At 34.8% G+C, this 19,508-nt stretch overlaps 3 protein-coding genes, 1 long non-coding RNA gene and 1 other non-coding gene across 8 annotated transcripts; 2 read left to right on the top strand and 3 right to left on the bottom strand.

Annotated features, from left to right (window-relative positions):
* Positions 1-4,730, top strand: LOC7484443 (MA3 DOMAIN-CONTAINING TRANSLATION REGULATORY FACTOR 1). 4 transcript variants are annotated; one of them, XM_024582150.2, is made up of 4 exons: positions 1-403; positions 583-856; positions 2,328-2,422; positions 2,636-4,730. In XM_024582150.2, exons 2-4 carry the CDS (start codon positions 616-618, stop codon positions 4,451-4,453), a joined length of 2,154 nt encoding a protein of 717 aa, XP_024437918.2. In that variant the 5' UTR covers positions 1-403; positions 583-615; the 3' UTR covers positions 4,454-4,730. The 4 variants fall into 4 exon arrangements, with proteins under 4 accessions (XP_024437918.2, XP_002318100.2, XP_024437916.2 ...); XM_002318064.4 differs by having other exon boundaries at positions 1-321; positions 578-856; XM_024582148.2 differs by having other exon boundaries at positions 1-321.
* A 3,845-nt stretch (positions 4,731-8,575) lies between these two features.
* LOC7484444 (probable UDP-N-acetylglucosamine--peptide N-acetylglucosaminyltransferase SEC) lies at positions 8,576-13,314 on the top strand. Its single transcript, XM_002318065.4, has 10 exons — positions 8,576-9,291; positions 9,377-9,469; positions 9,555-9,656; positions 9,806-9,973; positions 10,057-10,145; positions 10,885-11,006; positions 11,191-11,372; positions 11,655-11,939; positions 12,573-12,720; positions 12,820-13,314. Exons 1-10 carry the CDS (start codon positions 8,857-8,859, stop codon positions 13,191-13,193), a joined length of 1,998 nt encoding a protein of 665 aa, XP_002318101.3. The 5' UTR covers positions 8,576-8,856; the 3' UTR covers positions 13,194-13,314.
* Positions 13,315-15,069: 1,755 nt separating this feature from the next.
* LOC127904114 (uncharacterized) lies at positions 15,070-15,899 on the bottom strand. Its single transcript, XR_008056991.1, has 2 exons — positions 15,491-15,899; positions 15,070-15,263 (listed from the first exon to the last, which is right to left on the bottom strand). It is a non-coding gene; the product is annotated as an uncharacterized LOC127904114 (long non-coding RNA).
* Positions 15,900-16,203: 304 nt separating this feature from the next.
* Positions 16,204-16,276, bottom strand: TRNAR-CCU (transfer RNA arginine (anticodon CCU)). The gene has a single exon. It is a non-coding gene; the product is annotated as a tRNA-Arg (tRNA).
* A 1,311-nt stretch (positions 16,277-17,587) lies between these two features.
* LOC7484445 (protein PLANT CADMIUM RESISTANCE 2) lies at positions 17,588-19,243 on the bottom strand. The gene is made up of 4 exons (XM_024581821.2): positions 18,915-19,243; positions 18,727-18,798; positions 18,406-18,609; positions 17,588-17,926 (listed from the first exon to the last, which is right to left on the bottom strand). The coding sequence occupies exons 1-4, from the start codon at positions 19,102-19,104 to the stop codon at positions 17,847-17,849; spliced, it is 546 nt and encodes a 181-aa protein (XP_024437589.2). The 5' UTR covers positions 19,105-19,243; the 3' UTR covers positions 17,588-17,846.
* Positions 19,244-19,508: the final 265 nt, after the last annotated feature.

Here is a 19,508-nt window from a genome sequence, read left to right on the forward strand (position 1 = left end):
CCCTTTCCTTTGTTCTCATCCATTTCCTTCCCTGTCTCTCTTTCAGATTGAGACATGCGTTGCTCTTACTGCTCGACCTATAAATAACCGTAGCCTCCAGGATCCACTAATTTCGGAGCCCCGTTTCGTTTCATCTGGGGTTTACTTTTCAATTCAATTATATTCTTGCTCTTTTTTTTTTGGATTCTTCGAATCGGAGGTTGTCCGGTTTGGAGATCCGATTGCTTCTCCTGTCTGTCTTGGCTCGAGATCCGGGCCAAGTACAGAAGTATCGGGCTCGGGTTCTTATATTTTATCTTCTTTCTCTTCAAGTGTACAAAGGTTCAATCTCTCTCCCTCTCTGATTTTGTCAGTTCTTGTTTTCTTTGAGTGGTGTTTGGTTACTGAGAAAAGGAGGGAAAGTGTAAGAAACTGAGCATTTTGAATCTTAAGTTTCCATCATTTTTTATATTAATAAAATATAAAAAAACTGATTTTTTTTATTCAATGAGTTTTTAAAATCATTTAGAAGAAGATAAGATAAGATTGTTTACCAGATTTACTTACTATTTATTTATTTATTTTTGTTGATTTGTAGTTTAGATTTGAGGATTGTATAGAATTGAACAAGTGTAAATGGCGACGGGTGAGGGATTTCTGACGGGTGAGCAGAGGAAAATGCTGAAAATAGCCAGCCAAAATGCAGAGAATTTGTCATCGTCTCCCAAGGGTTTGTCTTCGTCGCCTAAATCCCCATCACAATTGTTTTCTGAACATCACTTAAAAGTTCCTGCTGCCGGGAAAGCAACTAATGCTGGGATTGCTGTGAGGCATGTCAGGAGATCGCACTCGGGGAAGCTTGTGCGTGTTAAGAAAGGTGGGTTGGAAATGGAATGCTTGTTTTTTGTGTGATTGTTATTTTTGTATTATGACTTGTGAGTAATAGCTTCGAATATTATTAATGGCGGTGTAGTTTCCTTTGTTTTGAGTTTAATCTAAAATTGGATGTAGCATTATATGATACTTGTATATGGTCATGTCTGAAGATCCAGTGTGGTCATACCATGGTATTTTGGGATGACATTTTTATAGATTATTTTAAATATATTTGAGGGATTGGAAGGGGATATGTTGGATGGAGGTTAGAACATGGCTTAATTAGCTTTCTAGATTCCAGAAAAAGTATGTTTGGATAGATCAAAAAAGCAAATAGTCGTGAAATGGAATGACTGGGAGATAATATGATAACTGATTGAATACCTACAAACAGCGAGCTTCTTGTTTGAGAAAGTGTGAAACGACTCACTGCAGCTTACTTTAGTGAATTTAATAATCATTATCACATAGTTTAAGCTTGTTAGGTCTTTGACACTTTACTGAAGTGAGAATATTCATTCGAATGTTTGATGATGAGAATGTTTCCTTTGGATTTCCCCTTTATAATTTAGCTTTTTTATGCGTGTCTTGGAAGCATTTTATCTACATTTAGAAGATTAATTATCTTTATATCTGTGATAATTTTATTTTTGCATCTATTTTCTGTACTTTTTTTGGATATTATGGATGATAAGAACCATAATTTCTGGCTGAGGAGATGTCTTGTTTTCTTCTTAGTGCATGGATAGTTATAAGATCTGAGTTAGTAAGTGCTGATACATTAATTAATTTGTCTTCATTGCCTACACTGATCAGCATAGCACGTGAAATATTTATTCTGAATGATCTCGAATAACCTTCACAGAGCGAATGACCTGGATATAACTTTCACTAGGCTAGTCAAGGGCCATAATACTTGTTTCATTGTTAACATTTCATTTGATGGTTAGAGGCAAATTGAAAGCTAAGCAGTGGTAATTCTAAAGGGGGCATTAATTCTAGAGTAGTCTAATATTTGTTATACGCTGATGATGCTGATTGAAGAAAACTAAATACTACATATTTGATGATATACAAGTATCTTCACTCTGGAAAACTGGGTTTTTTGGGTTGGGGGGAGTCTAGTCTGTAGAGAGACAATGGTTCCTTTGGGATTCAGAACCTGGAAAAACTGCTCTATGCATTTTTGTGTTGCAATTTGGTGCCACTGTAGTGTAAAACTCTCTTGAACAGCAAGGCCTCACTGTTTGGATAATGCAAACTAATCTTTAGTTTACATTGAATAACCAACTTATAATGAAGAGAGAACCAATTAGTGCATTTTAGATTAGTTTGTTTACACAATCCTGCAAGTATGGCCAATAATAGATAAAAAAAAATGTATTATTTTGACTTGCACACATTGTTTTATAGAAGATTATCAGGACATCTTTATGCTGATTAGTGTTTGTCTTCTTTTTTTATGGTTTAAGATGGTGCTGGTGGTAAGGGAACATGGGGAAAACTGCTGGACACTGGTGGCGAATCCCATATTGATCGGAGTGATCCAAATTATGACAGTGGAGAGGTAAGTCTCTACCTGAAATGTGATTCATTCATCCCCAGTCATTTTGAATCATTTTGGGTTTGTCGAGGCTTTTGGGTAAATGTATATGCCTGCAGCTTAGTTTTGTAGGGCTACTATATTTTTTTTTTCTTGTTTGCTTCACCTCTGAACAATTTGGGTCAATTCTCCTGTCATGACTTATAGATTGCTCTCTTCTGTCCTACCATTGTACAGGAGCCGTATCAGCTTGTTGGGGCAACCATCTCAGATCCCTTAGATGACTACAAGAAGGCTGTTGTTTCAATAATAGAGGAGTACTTTAGCACTGGTGATGTGGAAGTGGCTGCATCTGACCTCAGAGAACTTGGGTCTAGCGAATATCATCTGTACTTTATCAAGCGACTTGTTTCCATGGCCATGGACAGGCATGATAAGGAGAAGGAAATGGCTTCAGTTTTGCTTTCTGCGCTGTATGCTGATGTCATCAGCCCATCCCAGATCAGAGATGGGTTTGTCATACTTCTAGAGTCTGCTGATGATCTTGCAGTGGACATACTGGATGCAGTTGACATCCTTGCTTTATTCATAGCTCGTGCTGTGGTTGATGATATCCTTCCTCCTGCTTTCCTCACCAGAGCAAAGAAGACCTTACCTGAATCCTCGAAAGGATTTCAAGTTCTCCAAACTGCTGAAAAGAGCTATCTTTCAGCTCCACACCATGCAGAACTTGTGGAGAGGAAGTGGGGTGGAAGCACCCACATCACTGTTGAGGAAGTGAAGAAAAAAATTGCGGATCTGTTGAGGGAATATGTGGAGAGTGGAGATGCTGTTGAAGCCTGCAGGTGCATAAGGGAGTTGGGAGTTTCATTCTTTCATCATGAGGTTGTCAAGAGGGCTTTGGTTCTTGCCATGGAGATCCGAACTGCAGAACCACTTATATTGAAGCTGTTGAAAGAAGCTTCCGAAGAAGGCCTGATAAGTTCCAGTCAAATGGCAAAGGGTTTTGCTCGATTGACAGAGAGCCTTGATGACCTTGCTCTTGATATTCCATCTGCCAAATCCTTGTTTCAATCCCTCATCCCCAAAGCTATTGCTGAAGGATGGCTTGATGCTTCATTCATGAAATCTTCAGGTGAAGATGGACAAGTACAAGCTGAATATGAAAAGGTTAAGCGGTTTAAGGAGGAGGTTGTGACAATAATTCATGAGTATTTTCTCTCAGATGACATCCCTGAATTGATTCGAAGTCTTGAAGATCTTGGAATGCCTGAGTGTAACCCAATCTTCCTGAAAAAGCTCATCACCCTTGCCATGGACAGGAAGAACAGGGAGAAGGAAATGGCATCTGTGCTACTGTCAGCTCTTCACATTGAGATATTTTCAACTGATGACATAGTTAACGGTTTCGTCATGCTTCTGGAATCTGCAGAAGATACAGCGCTGGACATTCTGGATGCTTCAAACGAGCTTGCACTCTTTCTAGCTAGGGCTGTAATTGATGACGTCTTGGCTCCTTTGAATCTAGAGGAGATAGGCAGCAAGTTGCCACCAAACTGCAGTGGAAGTGAGACGGTGCGCATGGCTCGATCACTTATTGCTGCCCGCCATGCTGGCGAGAGGCTCTTGAGGTGTTGGGGAGGAGGAACTGGCTGGGCTGTGGAAGATGCAAAGGACAAGATCTTAAAGCTACTGGAGGAGTATGAAAGTGGGGGTGTTGTTGGCGAAGCCTGCCAATGTATTCGTGATCTTGGTATGCCTTTCTTTAACCATGAGGTGGTGAAGAAGGCATTGGTCATGGCAATGGAGAAGAAGAATGACAGGATGCTGGATCTGCTCCAAGTGTGTTTCAATGAAGGCCTGATCACTATCAATCAGATGACCAAAGGCTTCAACCGTATCAAGGATGGAATGGATGATCTGGCTCTTGACATTCCGAATGCAGAGGAGAAATTTAGCTTCTATGTAGAGTATGCCCAGAAAAAGGGTTGGCTGCTTGCACCTTTGGGGTCATCTGTTGCGGTCGGCTCCTCAAACGCCATGGCAGGTACTTGAGAAGAAAGCATATTTCCTCTCGTCATTCTCATGTATGTTGTTACCTATTGCCTCTCTGTACTGCTGAAAGGTGGATAGGTATAGATATAGGATATGTTTAGATTCCGTCTGATGTCTCTCTTTTTTGTGCTTATCCGATGGAGATTCTCATGATCCCAGTCAGTGTGTAAAGTTGGTTATTTCTTTGTGTTATTGACGACCTAGCTTTAGGCGCATCTTGCATCCAAAAGAGTATGTTAAAAAAGAGGGGAAATAAATTCCCTGTGATGTTGCTGTACATGCTCTGTGATGATGGTTAGGATTACTTGTTTCCTTCCCTTCCTCTGATTTCCCTGAAGCACAATAATTCTCATGTTCCTAGTTCTCATTTTAGGATGGTTTTGCTGATGATAATTTCTTAGTTAGGCAGAGAATTGTTTTTTAAAATATTTTTTTATATTTTAAAATTTATTTTTGATTGAAATTTAATAGGGCCAATGGCATTGCTAGGAAATGCACTTCACCTGCTTTTGATATAAAATTAAAAGAGATTAGCTTTTTATTGTAGCATTACTATTTATCCTTTCACATTTTCTTATTCATAATCATCATAGCGTTGATTAATCTTTTTTATTGGACACTTAATCTTTGATCTTCAAGCTACGGTTATCCTATCTCGTTTTTCCTATTCATAAGCACTATAGCATTGGCTAATTTTCTTATTATACCTTTAAGGTTGTTTTTCTTTTTTTCAATTTGGTAAGGTAAAAGTTCCTTTTTATTATTGTCCTTGATTTTTTTTCTCTCTTTTTAGATTGCATGTTTGCACGTGCCCATTAAAAGAACAAGGACATTGCCAATAAGTAGCAACCTTTTTTTATGTTTAATGTTCAAAAGGCAAATAAATCTACACTCTAGTCCCTCAATTTATTTCTTTCCTAATTTGATCCCTTTTTAAATTTTCATTTCGATCCCAATCTTCTTTGTTTTATGTATCAGTTCCCGTGTCATGATAGATGAGGGAGGGTAGTCCCCAAAAAACTTTGAGGAGAGATCTTTTAGGTGGCTGGTTTTTTCACCATCAATCATTGCTGGAAAAAGTAGATTGATGTTTGTGATGTGTTGTTTGATTTGATTAAGAGTTTTTTAGGTCAATTATAATGTATTTTGTAGTTAGAGATGAGATTATAGAGGTATAAAATGTATATATTTTTATATATTTTTAGATGAAAATGGTTGAAAAATTTCGACCCCAATTTTTTAGTCATTAAAGCTATATCTCGTGATAAGAAGATGGCAAGCAGGTGACTAGTTGTTCACCAAATTAAAATAAAAAATAAATGGCATGTCATTCATCCATTAAAAAAAAAAAAAAGAGATTGAAGGAGTGGGCTTGGGTTTCATGGGGCCCAGGTGTATATATCTAGCCCATGCGTGCCTGGATCTTTGTTTTTTTAATCCCATTGTTTTTTCTTCTTTTCATGTTTTTAAATTGAATTATTTTAAAATAAATTTGTCTAAATGATGATCCAATTATGTAATTATTTTAAAATGATATTAACGTTTTTCATGATAATATTAAAATATTACTTTTTGAATAGTTGTATATCAATTTAATACGCATAATTTTCTAAATGCATATGAAATATCTATTTTTAAAATTTTTATCTTACATTTTTATATATTTTTTCTCAACATTATTATTGTTATAATTTTTTAATACATTCGTGTTAAAATTATCAATTCATCATTTTATTATTTAAACTTGCTTTTTAGATTACAATAAGCTTTTGTTTAAAAAATAAAGCTTCTGATAAAATAAATATTTTGTCAAAAAAAAGAAGAACAACTTGTTGATAAAGGACAGAGGTTTTGGTTATAGATCTACATTTGTTTTGTATTTCAGTTTATTAATGTTTCTATGCAATAAAAATAGCTAAAGGAAGATGTATGTTTTGTTAAGAAAGATACATTAATAAAAAATAACAATTTATATTTAATTATATTTTTTTCCTACAAAATTTAATCTATTGCATTTGGGATGAAAATACATTTTTATTTTTATATAATTAGATTAAAGAAAGAGTTCAAGAACTTCCCGTATCATGAGATTAAATATCATCCTATATATCTATCTTTTATCTTAACAATTTAGTTTTTAGTGACCATTAATAAATATTTGTATGATTTATTAATCTATATTATGCATGCATCAACTTCTCACTTCTCACTTAATTGTTTTTCATGATCTAAGAAAATGTGTTCATAATACTAGCATATTATTTTCTTGTGTTAAAAAATAACTTAGAATCTCAGTTCTCGTGTAACACGTTTACACGTGCAATTGGCTAGTTATAAGTATTATAGAAAACTCTATATTGTGCGGCCAAAACACTATACACTCATGCTTTGGTCACCTTTTCACATTTTATTATGGGTTCGCAGTTGAAAATTTTTATTTTTTTATTTTAGTCTTTGAATTTTTTTTACACGATTGCATCCTTTTTGGGCCAAATTAAAAGAAAATTGAATCAAATTTGTTGACAATGATGAAATTGAAAAACAAAGGACCAAAGTAGAAAAGACATCATAAATAAGTGATAGTTTCAAAGTTATCACAAAAAATTACTTCAGTCCTCAAACATTACAAATTATATTTATCTGGTTCCTCAATAGTTTTGCAATTTACTTTTGGTATAAAAGTTTATTTTTGTTATTTTTTAATCTTTGCTTTGAGAGAATAGAGAGAGATTGTCAAATTTCGATAGTAGAGAGAGAAAATTAGCATCGACACTAATTTTAACCACCAAAATGGTTGATCTTGGTGACAAATAGCTCCATTTGATGAGAGGAGTTCCACATAACTGTTTTTACACCTTAAGATTTCCTAAAAAACCACATCTAAACTCGAGATGATTTTTGGTTTCAGGTCGATCTTAGTGTTTTGTGTAGTTTTTTTGGTTTTTAAGGCTATTTATTGGTTTGTCAAGATGTTTTGGGTAAAAGCAAATGGGTTAAAAAAAAGTTTTTGGGTAAAAAAACACAAACTCTATTTTTACAAATACCATAGTGGCTGTAATCTGAAAAGAACCATACAACTCATTGTCTGGAATTTTTCATCTTAGAAGATATTGGGGCAGACGACATATCGTCGATGCAGTCAAGCATAAGTCTGGCCTTTTACACACACACACACAAACAATTTTTTCTTTTTAAAAAAATGATGTTGTTTTTATATGTGTTTTGTTAAATAATTTTATAACTTATAATTAAATTAATACCCTTTCTCTCTAATTTTTTATTTTTTGTAATTAGTTTTTTTTAAAATAGTGGTTTTTTTAATTATTTTGTATGTATTTAATTTTTTAAGAGATTATTCTAATTCATCTATATTTTTTTTATGTTTTGCATAATTGAAATTTATTTTAAAAAATAAAAATATTTATTTTTGGATAGTATTTTTAAATTAATGTTTTTTTTTCTAATTATTGTTTTAAATTAATGATTTTTTATGGTTTTTTCTGTAACTTGTTTAATTTATATTTAAATTAGTATCCCTTTTCTCTTTCATTTTGTTTTTGTTTGAAGAGCTTCTTTTAAATGATGATTATTGTTTTAGTTATACATTTAAATATGAAGAATTTTTCTGATTCATATATTTTTTTTTAATCTTTTGTACGGATAAATTTTATTTTTTAGAATAAAAAATATTTTCAGATAATATTTCTAATATGTACAGCCTTGCATGATGTTATTTTTTTCTTTTATTTTATTCGATCAATTTAATTAGTGTTTCTATTTCTATTATCATTTTCTTAAATAAAAAATTATTTTAATAAACAAATTTAGCAAACACATCTAGGTAAATATTCAGTCTTTCGAAATTAAATATATTGATATATACCTATTTTTTGATTTTTAAAGTTTTATTTTTAGATATTGTTAATGAATTTTTATTTTTTTATTCACATATATAATTATCGATTTATTTAATTATATATATATATATATATATATATATATATATATATATATATATATATATATATATAAAAGTTTTAATGTCAACTTAGACTTTCTAAACTATATATACATTGAAAAAACTTTTATATACAATTTTTATTTTAAAATAAAAATATCACGTAACTAGTTAGAGACTAAACTAAATGGTCAAAGTATCTTACAAGTTTTTGGTCATTTATTTTTTTGTAAAATACCCACCTTACCTTACCTTACCTTTAATTTAAAAATTTCAATGAACATCTTCAAATTGAATTCAATAAAGTCAAAGTTGAGTCCAAACGCAGCCTAGTGGACACACCCAATTGCATACGTATATATCTGTACCCAAACTAACCAAACATTTCTCTCTAACCTAAAATAGAGCCTCCGTCTTCCTCCTCCGCACCAACCTCCGACGCAAAATGTCGCAACCGCAACCCTGGGCGCGGGCCCTTCAGCAATCAATAAAACCAGAACTCGTAACCGTAGACGCCAACTCCACAGAAACCACCTCAAAAATTCCCCAACCTCCTCACAAACTCGTCATTTTAGCCGACCTCAACGCCAACCCCCCTGAATCCGACACCACCGATTCCCTCCATTTGTCACCATCTGACCTCACGAAATTAAAGGACGAAGCACAGGATAACAAACCTAACTTAACATCCAAAGAAGCAGATAACAACGCCGCCGTAGAAGTTACTGAAGGCAAAAAATCAAGCAGTAAATTAGGTAAATCACGTTCGCGTAACAGTAAATTAGACAACCCTCTCGATTACGGACCTGATAATGATAATGACCAGCCTAACCAAGGTCCTTCTTCCTATCGTGAAGAGAGAGTTAGCAGTCTCAAAACGGTGAGTTTCCTTTTTTTATTTTCCTTTTATTTTTATTTAATGAATTGTTAGAATTTTGGTTAATTATTTTATTGGGTTTCTTTAGGGATTGTTACATGTTGCGAAGAAGATGCCGAAGAATGCACATGCGCATTTTATACTTGGATTAATGTACCAAAGATTAAGCCAGCCTCAAAAGGTTAGTTTTCGGAGCACAATTAATTCGTTTTGTTCTCTGATTGATTCGATTTGTTTCATGTTAGTTAACTTTGTTTTATTTTTAGGCGATTTTGGCTTATGAGAAGGCCGAAGAGATATTGCTTCGTTGCGAGGCTGAGGTAGCTCGGCCGGATTTGCTTTCCTTAGTTCAAATTCACCACGCCCAGGTTTGGTTATATTTTGCAGTGCATTTTGTTTTTTCTTGTTGTGTGAAATTGCTTTCGTTAGTTCAAATTCACCACGCTCAGGTTTGTGTTTATTTATTTATTATTTCGATAAAGTATGTGATTCTTATTGTTGAATGCGTGTACTGTAGTGTATTTTGCTTGAAACTAGTGGCGATAATAGCTTGGAGAAGGAACTTGAAGGGCAAGAGCTTGAGGACGTTCTGTTTAAATTGAAGGAGTCGATGCAATCGGATATTAGACAAGTAGCTGTTTGGAACACCCTAGGTTTGATACTTCTTAAATCTGGCCGTGTGCAGGTATTATCACTAATGATCTTTTTGTTGTTTGTGATGAGAGTTGATGTTTCATGATCTTGGTATGCTGCATCATTTCTTTTCAGAGTGCTGTTTCAGTTTTGTCTGCGTTGATGGCTGTTGATCCTAACAACTACGATTGCCTTGCAAACTTGGGGATTGCATTCCTGCAAAGGTAAGAAATTGCTGTTTATGCTCTTTTGGTTATCCACTCAACCTCGATTGTTTTAACATTGGCTGCTGATAATAGATAAATGGCAGCATTGGTTCAATGATGAAGCCAAAGAACAAGGAATATTTTGAGAATATGCAGCAATAATTTGAAATGGCTGGGACTAGAAATCATAGGTATCTTGATCTAATAGACCATAAAATGCAGCATATAATTTATATAAATTAGATGAAAGTCATCCAGCAAGGTATCTTTAGCCATGAGTATAAAATATCTGCTGTTTATGATCATTTCTGAGCAATCTTGACCACTTTATCTCAGTTTTGTCGAGAGGATTCAAAGCACATTTATTTCCTTTGAAAGCTTTTTGAAGGTTCTGAAATGTGCTTTTAGCATGGCATTTTTTTCAATCTTATCCCAGTTATTATAGGTATCACTAAGTTGCTTTCTGCAAAGGATGGTTGACAGAATTTTGAAACTTCTACATTTATCTCTTACGTGAGCGATGATGAGGAATGGGCATCCTAAAATTCTCTTCTTCGTTTTAGTTATCTTCATTTGCTTTACAATGGTGTTGAAATCAATTAATTTGCTTGGGTACTGTTGGGTTCACTCATTGAATGCTCTTTCTGGTTGCTCTAATATCATCACTTGATTTATTGAGATGTACAATTGAACACCTATATATGGTTATGGTTTCTGTAAGATATTGGATCTTTCTCATCCGTTGATTTGCTTGCAGTGGAAATTTGGAACTATCAGCAAAATGTTTTCAAGATTTGATCCTTAAAGATCAAAACCATCCTTCGTCCCTTGTGAACTATGCTGCCGTTCTTCTTTCTAAATATGGTTCGGTTGTTGCAGGTATATTTCAATCGAGTTTTAGCTTCATGTATCTTGACCTTTGTTGACTTTTTATGTTAATTTCTTGCTTTGAATATTAAGATGTACTGAATAGTTCAATCGACTTCTACTTCATTTGTTATTCATATATGGTTGATGTAACTCACATGACTACAGCTCCTGCTCCCTCTTCCTAACTTCTCAGGTGCTGGGGCAAATGCTGGAGTAGGTGCTTCTGTAGATCAGGCTGAAGCTATCAATGTTGCAAAGGAGTGTTTACTAGCTGCACTTAAACTGGAACCAAAAGCAGCACATATTTGGGCTAATCTTGCTAATGCATATTTCATGATTGGTGACCACAGAAGTGCCAGCAAGTGCTTGGAGAAGGTGCTAGTGGCTCATTGCTACTGTCATTTATTGCTTCATTGTTGAGGTTGTTCATTGGTTTCCTTGATATTATGATAAACCAGGGGAAAAAAAGAGATAAAAGTTCTGATCATGAACAATTGGATAGCTTCGTCCATGTTTAATATCTTCTAAATGAGATAATTAACTACTCTTCTGGTTGCTGATGCATTCATATGTCAACATTTCTTTCCCTTCTCAATTTTTGTGTTAAAATCATGGAGCTGAAGTTATTACTTTGTTGATATACTTGTTGCTTTCCAGGCAGCAAAACTGGAGCCCAACTGTATGTCTACTCGATATGCTGTGGCAGTTCACCGAATAAAGGATGCAGAAAGGTCTCAAGATCCTAGTGAACAACTTTCCTTGGCAGGAAATGAAATGGCTTCAATATTAAGAGAGGGAGATTCTGTTCCAATTGATCTTCCCATTGCATGGGCTGGACTTGGCATGGTTCACAAGGCGCAACACGAGATTGCTGCAGCATTTGATACAGAATCAAATGAGTTGATGGAGGTGGAAGAGCGTGCTCTCTTCAGCTTGAAGCAGGTACCTTTTTTCCTATTGCATAATTCATTCATCTTATATTTGGAAACTATCAAATAAGTATGGTAACTCTCACTAACAATTTAAAACTTCTACTTTCTTTCACAGAACACTAAATTTATGCACATTTTGATCTTTCCTGAAGTTTGTGCTTTTATATGATGACTTGAATTCTTATTAATCTTAGAAAAGTAATATGGTCCATGCTCTCTGAACTGATAAATTATAGAGCAGAACAAGGAGTATTTTTTAAAAAAAACAAGAAAAAAAAGAAAGAAGGATGCTTCATCCTAATCTTGCTATTTAGTGATTATGAATACTTGCAAAATCATTTATGATCACATTCTCTTCATTTGTATTACCTTTTCAGCTTACAATTGTCCCCTGGCGAAGAAAAAATTATGATCCATAAACGAATATGAAATGATGAACAATGGCACCTGACTTAACTTTTTAGCAGCGGAGAAAGAATATCTTGCCATCTTCTGGATGGATTTAGGTTTCATGCAGGATCTAACATGTCGGGACTAAAAAATTGGATATTTATCATTCCTGTCATGATCTTTTACATAAAATATACCTTTTAATTCTTATCTAAAATAAAAATTCTCAATTATTCACTGTTATATTAATTAGGCAATTGCTGAGGATCCTGATGATGGGGTGCAGTGGCACCAACTCGGTCTGCATTATCTCTGTTCCCGACAATTTAAAGCAGCAGAGAAGTATCTCAAGGTTGCAGCTTCCCGCTCTAGAGAATGCTGCTACATGTGGTCAAATCTGGGTACAAGCAGATTTATGATTATTTATTTCTATATTTCTTGTAGTTCAAATCGTGTTTCTTTCACAAGATGGGCTTACAATTAAATGGTATGGTCACTAGGTATCTCACTACAATTATCAGAAGAACCCTCACAAGCGGAAGCCGTCTATAAGGAAGCATTGGCACGGGCAACACCTGAACAAGCACACACAATATTCTCCAACCTGGGAAATCTCTACCGGCAGCAAAAGCAATATGACCGTGCCAAGGCTATGTTTACAAAGGCTCTTGAACTCCAGCCTGGCTATGCTCCTGCATTTAACAATCTTGGTCTGGTATTTGTAGCTGAGGGTCGGTGGGAGGAGGCCAAGTACTGCTTCAACAAGGCCCTCGAGGCAGACTCTTTACTGGATGCTGCCAAGTCCAACATGATCAAAGCAGAGTCTGTATCTAGATTGAGTGCAGGGTTGTCCTCGTGTCGCTGTCAGGATTAGTAGTTAAGCAAGGACAAAATTGCAACAGCTTGATGATATGGCTGTGAAAATGTAATTCCAGAAATGATGTTGGATGATTGCACACGTGTCTCTATAATAAACCCAGTTTGGTTTCATACAACTCCAATTGTCAACGAGTGTTTAGTGATTAACAAGGGAAAAAAAGAATTAAGAGATTAGATCTTCATTGTCCTCTCATATCCTCCGAATTTCTATCAGCAGGGAACTAGTTGATTTGCCTGCCCGTTCCTGTGGGGAATACAACAATTCTAGGGAGTTTTTTTTTGTTCGTTTCAGAATTTTTGAAGAGATTCATTCATATATTAGTTACATGTCAATAAGATTGTAAAAAAAAAAAATATATCAAAAATAGATGGAAGACCTTTCCCATCATGAAAAAAAAAAAAGAGTTGTTGCAAGTCTAGTATTGTTTGGCGTTAGACTACAGTTTTTTTTTTTTTCTAAAAAAATTGTAATGCATTAATTTCTTTCATCCTTTTAGCATGATTTTTAAATCTAAGTCTGAGTTAAGGAGGCTGATTTTGATGTCAATCTAATATATATATATATATATATATATATATATATATATATATATATATATATATATATATAACATAGAAAAAAATTAATTGTTGTTGACAGAGTTTTTTTAGGCTGATAGGTTTACAAATTAATTTAGGTTTTTAACTGGATCACACTAAATTAATTATCTCTATTTTTATTGAAATCCAATCTAATCTAGATTCCCAGAGATAACCTCCTAAATTAGTTTGATTGAAGTAAGATTATAAAAAACTAAAGGCTTGAATTAAAATTAATATATTTGTAATAAACTCATGGAAGCATAGTTTTAAAACCTAGCTTGGCACGGGACCCGACTGATCCGGGGCTGGAACCGGGCTGGGTTGAAGAAAAAATAAGGAAAGAAAAAACCCGGTATGATCCGGCAAGACCTGGTTACAACTCATTGATTTTTATTTTTTTTTACTATGTTGTTTTGATTTTTTTTAAAAAAAATTTAACCCGAACAATCTAGTAATTCGGTCAAAACTCAATAACTCGATCAAAATCCAGAATCCAGACAGGATGTAAAAGCTATAAATAAAAGACCTTGCACTTTTATAAAAAAGACAATAATAGATTATTCAATTAATAAAAAGTACAAGTGTGTGTGGTTTCTTATTATTTGTTTTCTCACTATCTAAAATGCTTTCTTCACAAAGAGGAAAAGAAAAGAAAAACAAAGAAATTCCGAAGAGGTGTCTTGAGACTAAAACTGTCACCCATCATTCATGAACAAAGCACCTTTCATTCCAATGCTCCTTGACGGTACGCCCTGACTTGAAGCTACTAAAAAAACATGGGGGAAGTCACTAAAAAAGATATAAATACTGTGACATAAATTGAAAAATACAACATGCCTGCAATATCAATGAACAAATAAAGTTTGATAACACCCGGAAACAAAAAAAACAAAGAGAGTTTGATCAACGCTAGATCATACGATGAATTGAATTCAATTGTTTGTTAACAGTATTGTAGTGTCCTTCCGAAGCCTCAACATATGCTCCGGCATCCCTTAATTTTAAGTAATTTGCTGCAGTAGCATTAGGAACCCTCATAGGGAATAAATCAGATCATGATTGTTTTGAGATTTTGAAAGGTTTTGGGAATAAAAAAAGAGGTTCTGGGAAAACCCTCATAGTGAAATCATCCCTTAGTTTGAAGGCTACTGTACATCTCCATTTCTTAAGAGATGATAACTTTCTAACTCGCTTAATGAATGCAAGCTTTAGGAAACTAGGCATCATATAACAAGAACATGCATAAATTCCCCTGTCAATTCAAGAAGCAGAACATAGCAAGAGAAAGCTTGAAAAAAGCATTATGAAGTTGATCTTATCAAATAATTGATTGTAGCTTACAGGAACTGATCCTTCCCAAAGTCAATGAGTATATAGCTTGAGAGAAACATGACTTTATCGCCTGTATTGACATGAAACATATGCTATGATGGTACCTTGAAGGATCAACACCCAGAGTGGTGGCTGCTAATGTATACATGGCCTGTTTGGAAGAATAAGGACAACTTAGCAAGCAGCAGCGCATCAAACCCATTGTTTTCCTGAGTATCTTGTTAGTATAGTATACAACACAAACTAAGCAACCACAAACCAACAATTCAAGAATCCCCACCCAAAACCAAAGCCCCCACTTGAAAGAATCCGAAAAGACTAACTCAAATTTACCTACACTAGTGAATTATTAGACTAATCAAAGAGAATGGAGAGTACTTCATGGAAAGAAATCCTGTGGCCATCTTCTTCAGTATCAACAAGCACGCCATCACAATAAAAAAGAAGAGCTGATGGAAGAACAGAAGATGAAGCTAAGCAAGTGAGCCCATTTGAACTGCTTCTCTTGCTCACTGCTTTTGTTCTTGCTGTCTTGTAACTGACACATGCTTGTGCCCAGGAGGGAAAGAAGATAAGTAGTTCCTTTCATGGGATCTGAAGCTGCAAATGGAGGAAGTCTTAGTTTGAGTTGTTGAGGAAGGAGTAGTGGCAGTAGTAGAAGAAAATATAGCCAGGGAAAGAGAGATTGTAGTTGATGATGATGCCATTTACGTTTCTTTTTCTTTGCAAAACAGTTTGTCCTTTTAACGGTTTCTGGTACCGAACTTACCCTTCATTGCGCCACTAAATGTATTCCGGGATAAAAGATGTTTGGTAACGAGGATTATTTTTTAAAATATTTATTATTTAAAAATATATTAAAATAATAATTTTTTATTTTTAAAATTTATTTTTGATGTGAGCAGTAAAATAATTTAATAATTTATAACCACAGCCTGGTTCCTTTTTTTATTTATTTTTCCGCCGAAATCTCATTAAAAAATAAAACACATAAATCACATATTAGATAGATATAAAATGATTTTTTAAAAAATAATAAAATAAATTAAAGTCTTCGACTAGTTAAACCCGAAATCTGCAAAAAGGAAGTACGCGCCAGATAGGGGTCGAACCTATGACTTTCTGCTTAGGAAACAGACGCTCTATCCACTGAGCTACAGGCGCTAGTTGTTACTGAAATGCTACAAGTATTTATATCAATAGAGTATAAATAAAAAAATTAATATAAAAATGACAATATTCTTGTGAGTTCTGGATTATTTTATTCATATCACGATGCCCCAGGAAATAAATGAGTGTATATAGGTTCAAATCATATTAATTTTGTTTTCTTTGTCATTGTTAGTAATTAGTTGATTAAATAATAATAAACATGGCCAGATAGCACATGCTTCTTGGGGCTACGTCAACTCAATCTCGAAGTTCACGAAGCTGTAATCGAGTTTATAATATAATGTGATTGATTATATATGGAACTGTTGGAGACGGAGACACTGATGATGATATCCAGGTTGTTTTATTTATTTATTTATTTTATTACTTATGTTTGCCAGCTAGTTTTCATGTTCCTCGTTTTAAATATTTATGAAACTAAATTCGTGATGAATTAACTTTTCATCTAAAGAGAAGATATAATTATGTGCCAGATGCTCTTTGCTAAATTTTACTATTTGATTCTCTTTTCTTTTGAAGCATCGGGAGTCCAGGAATAAATGGAGAAAGCGAGACAGTAGAATTTGTTCATGTTAGCAACGTTTTTTTTACATGAACTACAAATGGAGAAAATGAGACGGTAGAATATGAAAATATGCATGGGACATCCCACAGCAAACCTTACAAGAAACTGGTGGAAAAATAAATGGAAAGAAAGGTGGTGGTGGTGGTGGTGGTGGTGAGCTCTTGAGCTCATGTTCAAGGACATGCAAGGTGCCATGTCTTTCCACCAGTTCCTTGCTTGTCATGAATTACATTCATCAACGTCATCTCCCATTGATGAACTACGAAGGGATACGACAGTACGTCTATAGGTCCTTCAAATTTTAGGTCATTTTTTATTTGGATCATCTGCAACTATCTTGCTAAATATTTCGTGTGTATATATACACACGAAATATAAAAAAAATGAGCCTGCATAAAAAAAACAGAAAGAAGGAGCTTAATTGATTGGATTGGGTAAGGCATGCTAAGCATTTTCAGTGAAGGAGCTTTTCACCAGAAGTAAGCCGTGCCAGATATTTACAAAAATCTCTTCTTCATTGGTTGGTGTCAATGTCGACTCTTAGCTTCAGCCTCTGTCAATCTTTATTTTTGTTCTTACAACTTCATTTGACCCTTATCATCCTACTTTGTGTTCTTGTTCTTAATCAATTGAGAATTTCGGGAATTATTAGGTGAATCTAGTTAAATTGAAGATTTTGTAGAGCATTATTTGGTTGATCCATGATCATAAACACTTGCTAATTTCTATGCACTCGCTGAAGAACAATCACCAGCTTTATCATGGGAGATTTTCCTTTCCTGGATAATATGATGACACAACTTTCACAATTCTTGTAGCCGATGTGAAAATGATATATGCAAGTAAACACTCTAGAGCCCAAATAAGCAAACCGATATACAAGACATAAATGTTGCAAGAACAAGCGCGATAGCAGAAGCAGATAGGCAGCAGCATTGGCATCAGTTGTTGCTGTGGGAGAAAAAAACAGAACTGAACTGAACTGGAGGGTCTCTGTCATCTTGTCATGCCTGGGGGCGCAATTGGAGCCATTGTGATTCCACGCTGTTGAAATCTAGCCATATTGGCTTCCCAGCCTTCATTTTGGTCCCATAATTTCCATCCAACAAAGAAACTCAAGATCAGATTTAATGAAAGAAAACCAGAAAGCCAATGAGTAAAAAAATGCAGATGCGTGCATCCATGCCTTTCAGGATACCTAAACGAGGGCTTAATTTGTATAATTCTCTCGACAAACTTAACTGGTGACGTTTATGAACACAAACACCAGTAAATGTAGACCAAGTTTATCATCAGCTAAAATATCATTTCACGTATTCAACATTTTGCTATCCAACACTCTGTCGGTGAACATCTGGTAGCTCTGGGCTATCGTAAACTAAAGGTCAGAATATTCCAATGTGACCTGGGACTCAATATTTCTTGCATATGGCCAAGATGGAAGGAAGGGCTCATTAGGGCAAGAGTTTTCCAGTCAAATTTATATGCTCCTAGTTTTTGAAAGGTTGATGAAACAGAAAGCCTGTAAATGTCTGAACAGGTATGAACATAGTACCTATCCCCATATCAAATCCACGATTCTTGAGCTCTCTATACTCTTGACTCAACGCGCAAGTCTCACAGCAGAAGTGCACTAGGCAATCCACACAAGGGGCCTCCTCCAAGTCATATTGGCCCCTCAATTTTGAGCGATAGCAACAGGAGTACAAGCATGCAAAACCCAGCAATAGCGCATATACTGCTCCACTAATAAAACAAGCTGCAATTCCTCCCAGTAAACATGTAGTTTATGAGATGAATGATATTACAACAGAAAGAGGGAAAAAATGAAAATATTTGAAGAATTAAAACCAGCTGATTGATTTTCTTGGCTTACTTGTAGATCCCCTATTCACAATTTCAGCAATCTGTCCAAATGTGATGCAAGGACAAAAGCAAGTGATCAAACCTAATAAAATGAAATAAAATGCTAGTTATTAACTAAAGAAAAAAATACAAGTGAGAGTAATTGATCGTCTTAGCTAGAAAAAAGTTGTGTTTGTAGTTAAGTTTTCACATGCTCACAATTTGCAGGATCATCACAGCAATGGCAGAGACCAGTAGACCACTTCCTTGCCACACCAGGAGCATGCCCCACGGCCATATGCAGAGCATAAGTGTACATAGGATTGGGAGTAGGAGCTCCTGAAACAAGCATTGGGCCTTGATGAACATCTACTGGATATCTTGGCTGGTCATTTACTGGAGGATACATTTTGTTTATGAAATCAAGTAAAGTTGGGAAATGGAACTTCAGATCCCTGTCTTATATCTGTCAGGAACAAGTCCTTGTAATAGTTTTTTTTTCTTTTTTCCTGAGGATTTCCTTATAATATTTAATTAATACACAACTTGCCAACCAACTGTCCATTTTTAAATCCTACAGCAAAAAATAAAAACCATAACCCCTTGCTCTTTTAACTTTCAGGAAACTGTATAATGATCTCTACCCTCATTTCCTTATAATCTATCTAATTTCTGAGTGATGACTCAAGCATTTATTTTATCTTCATCAATCCAAATTCCTGTACGATGTCTACTTGTTTAGCTGCTTGGAAGATTAGTCCATGAATGTTTTTAAGCTGACCAAGACTTTTCTTTATCATATTGTTCTTGCTT

The sequence above is a fragment of the Populus trichocarpa genome, chromosome 12 (assembly GCF_000002775.5).
Source record: "Populus trichocarpa isolate Nisqually-1 chromosome 12, P.trichocarpa_v4.1, whole genome shotgun sequence".
NCBI classification, from domain to species: domain Eukaryota; kingdom Viridiplantae; phylum Streptophyta; class Magnoliopsida; order Malpighiales; family Salicaceae; genus Populus; species Populus trichocarpa.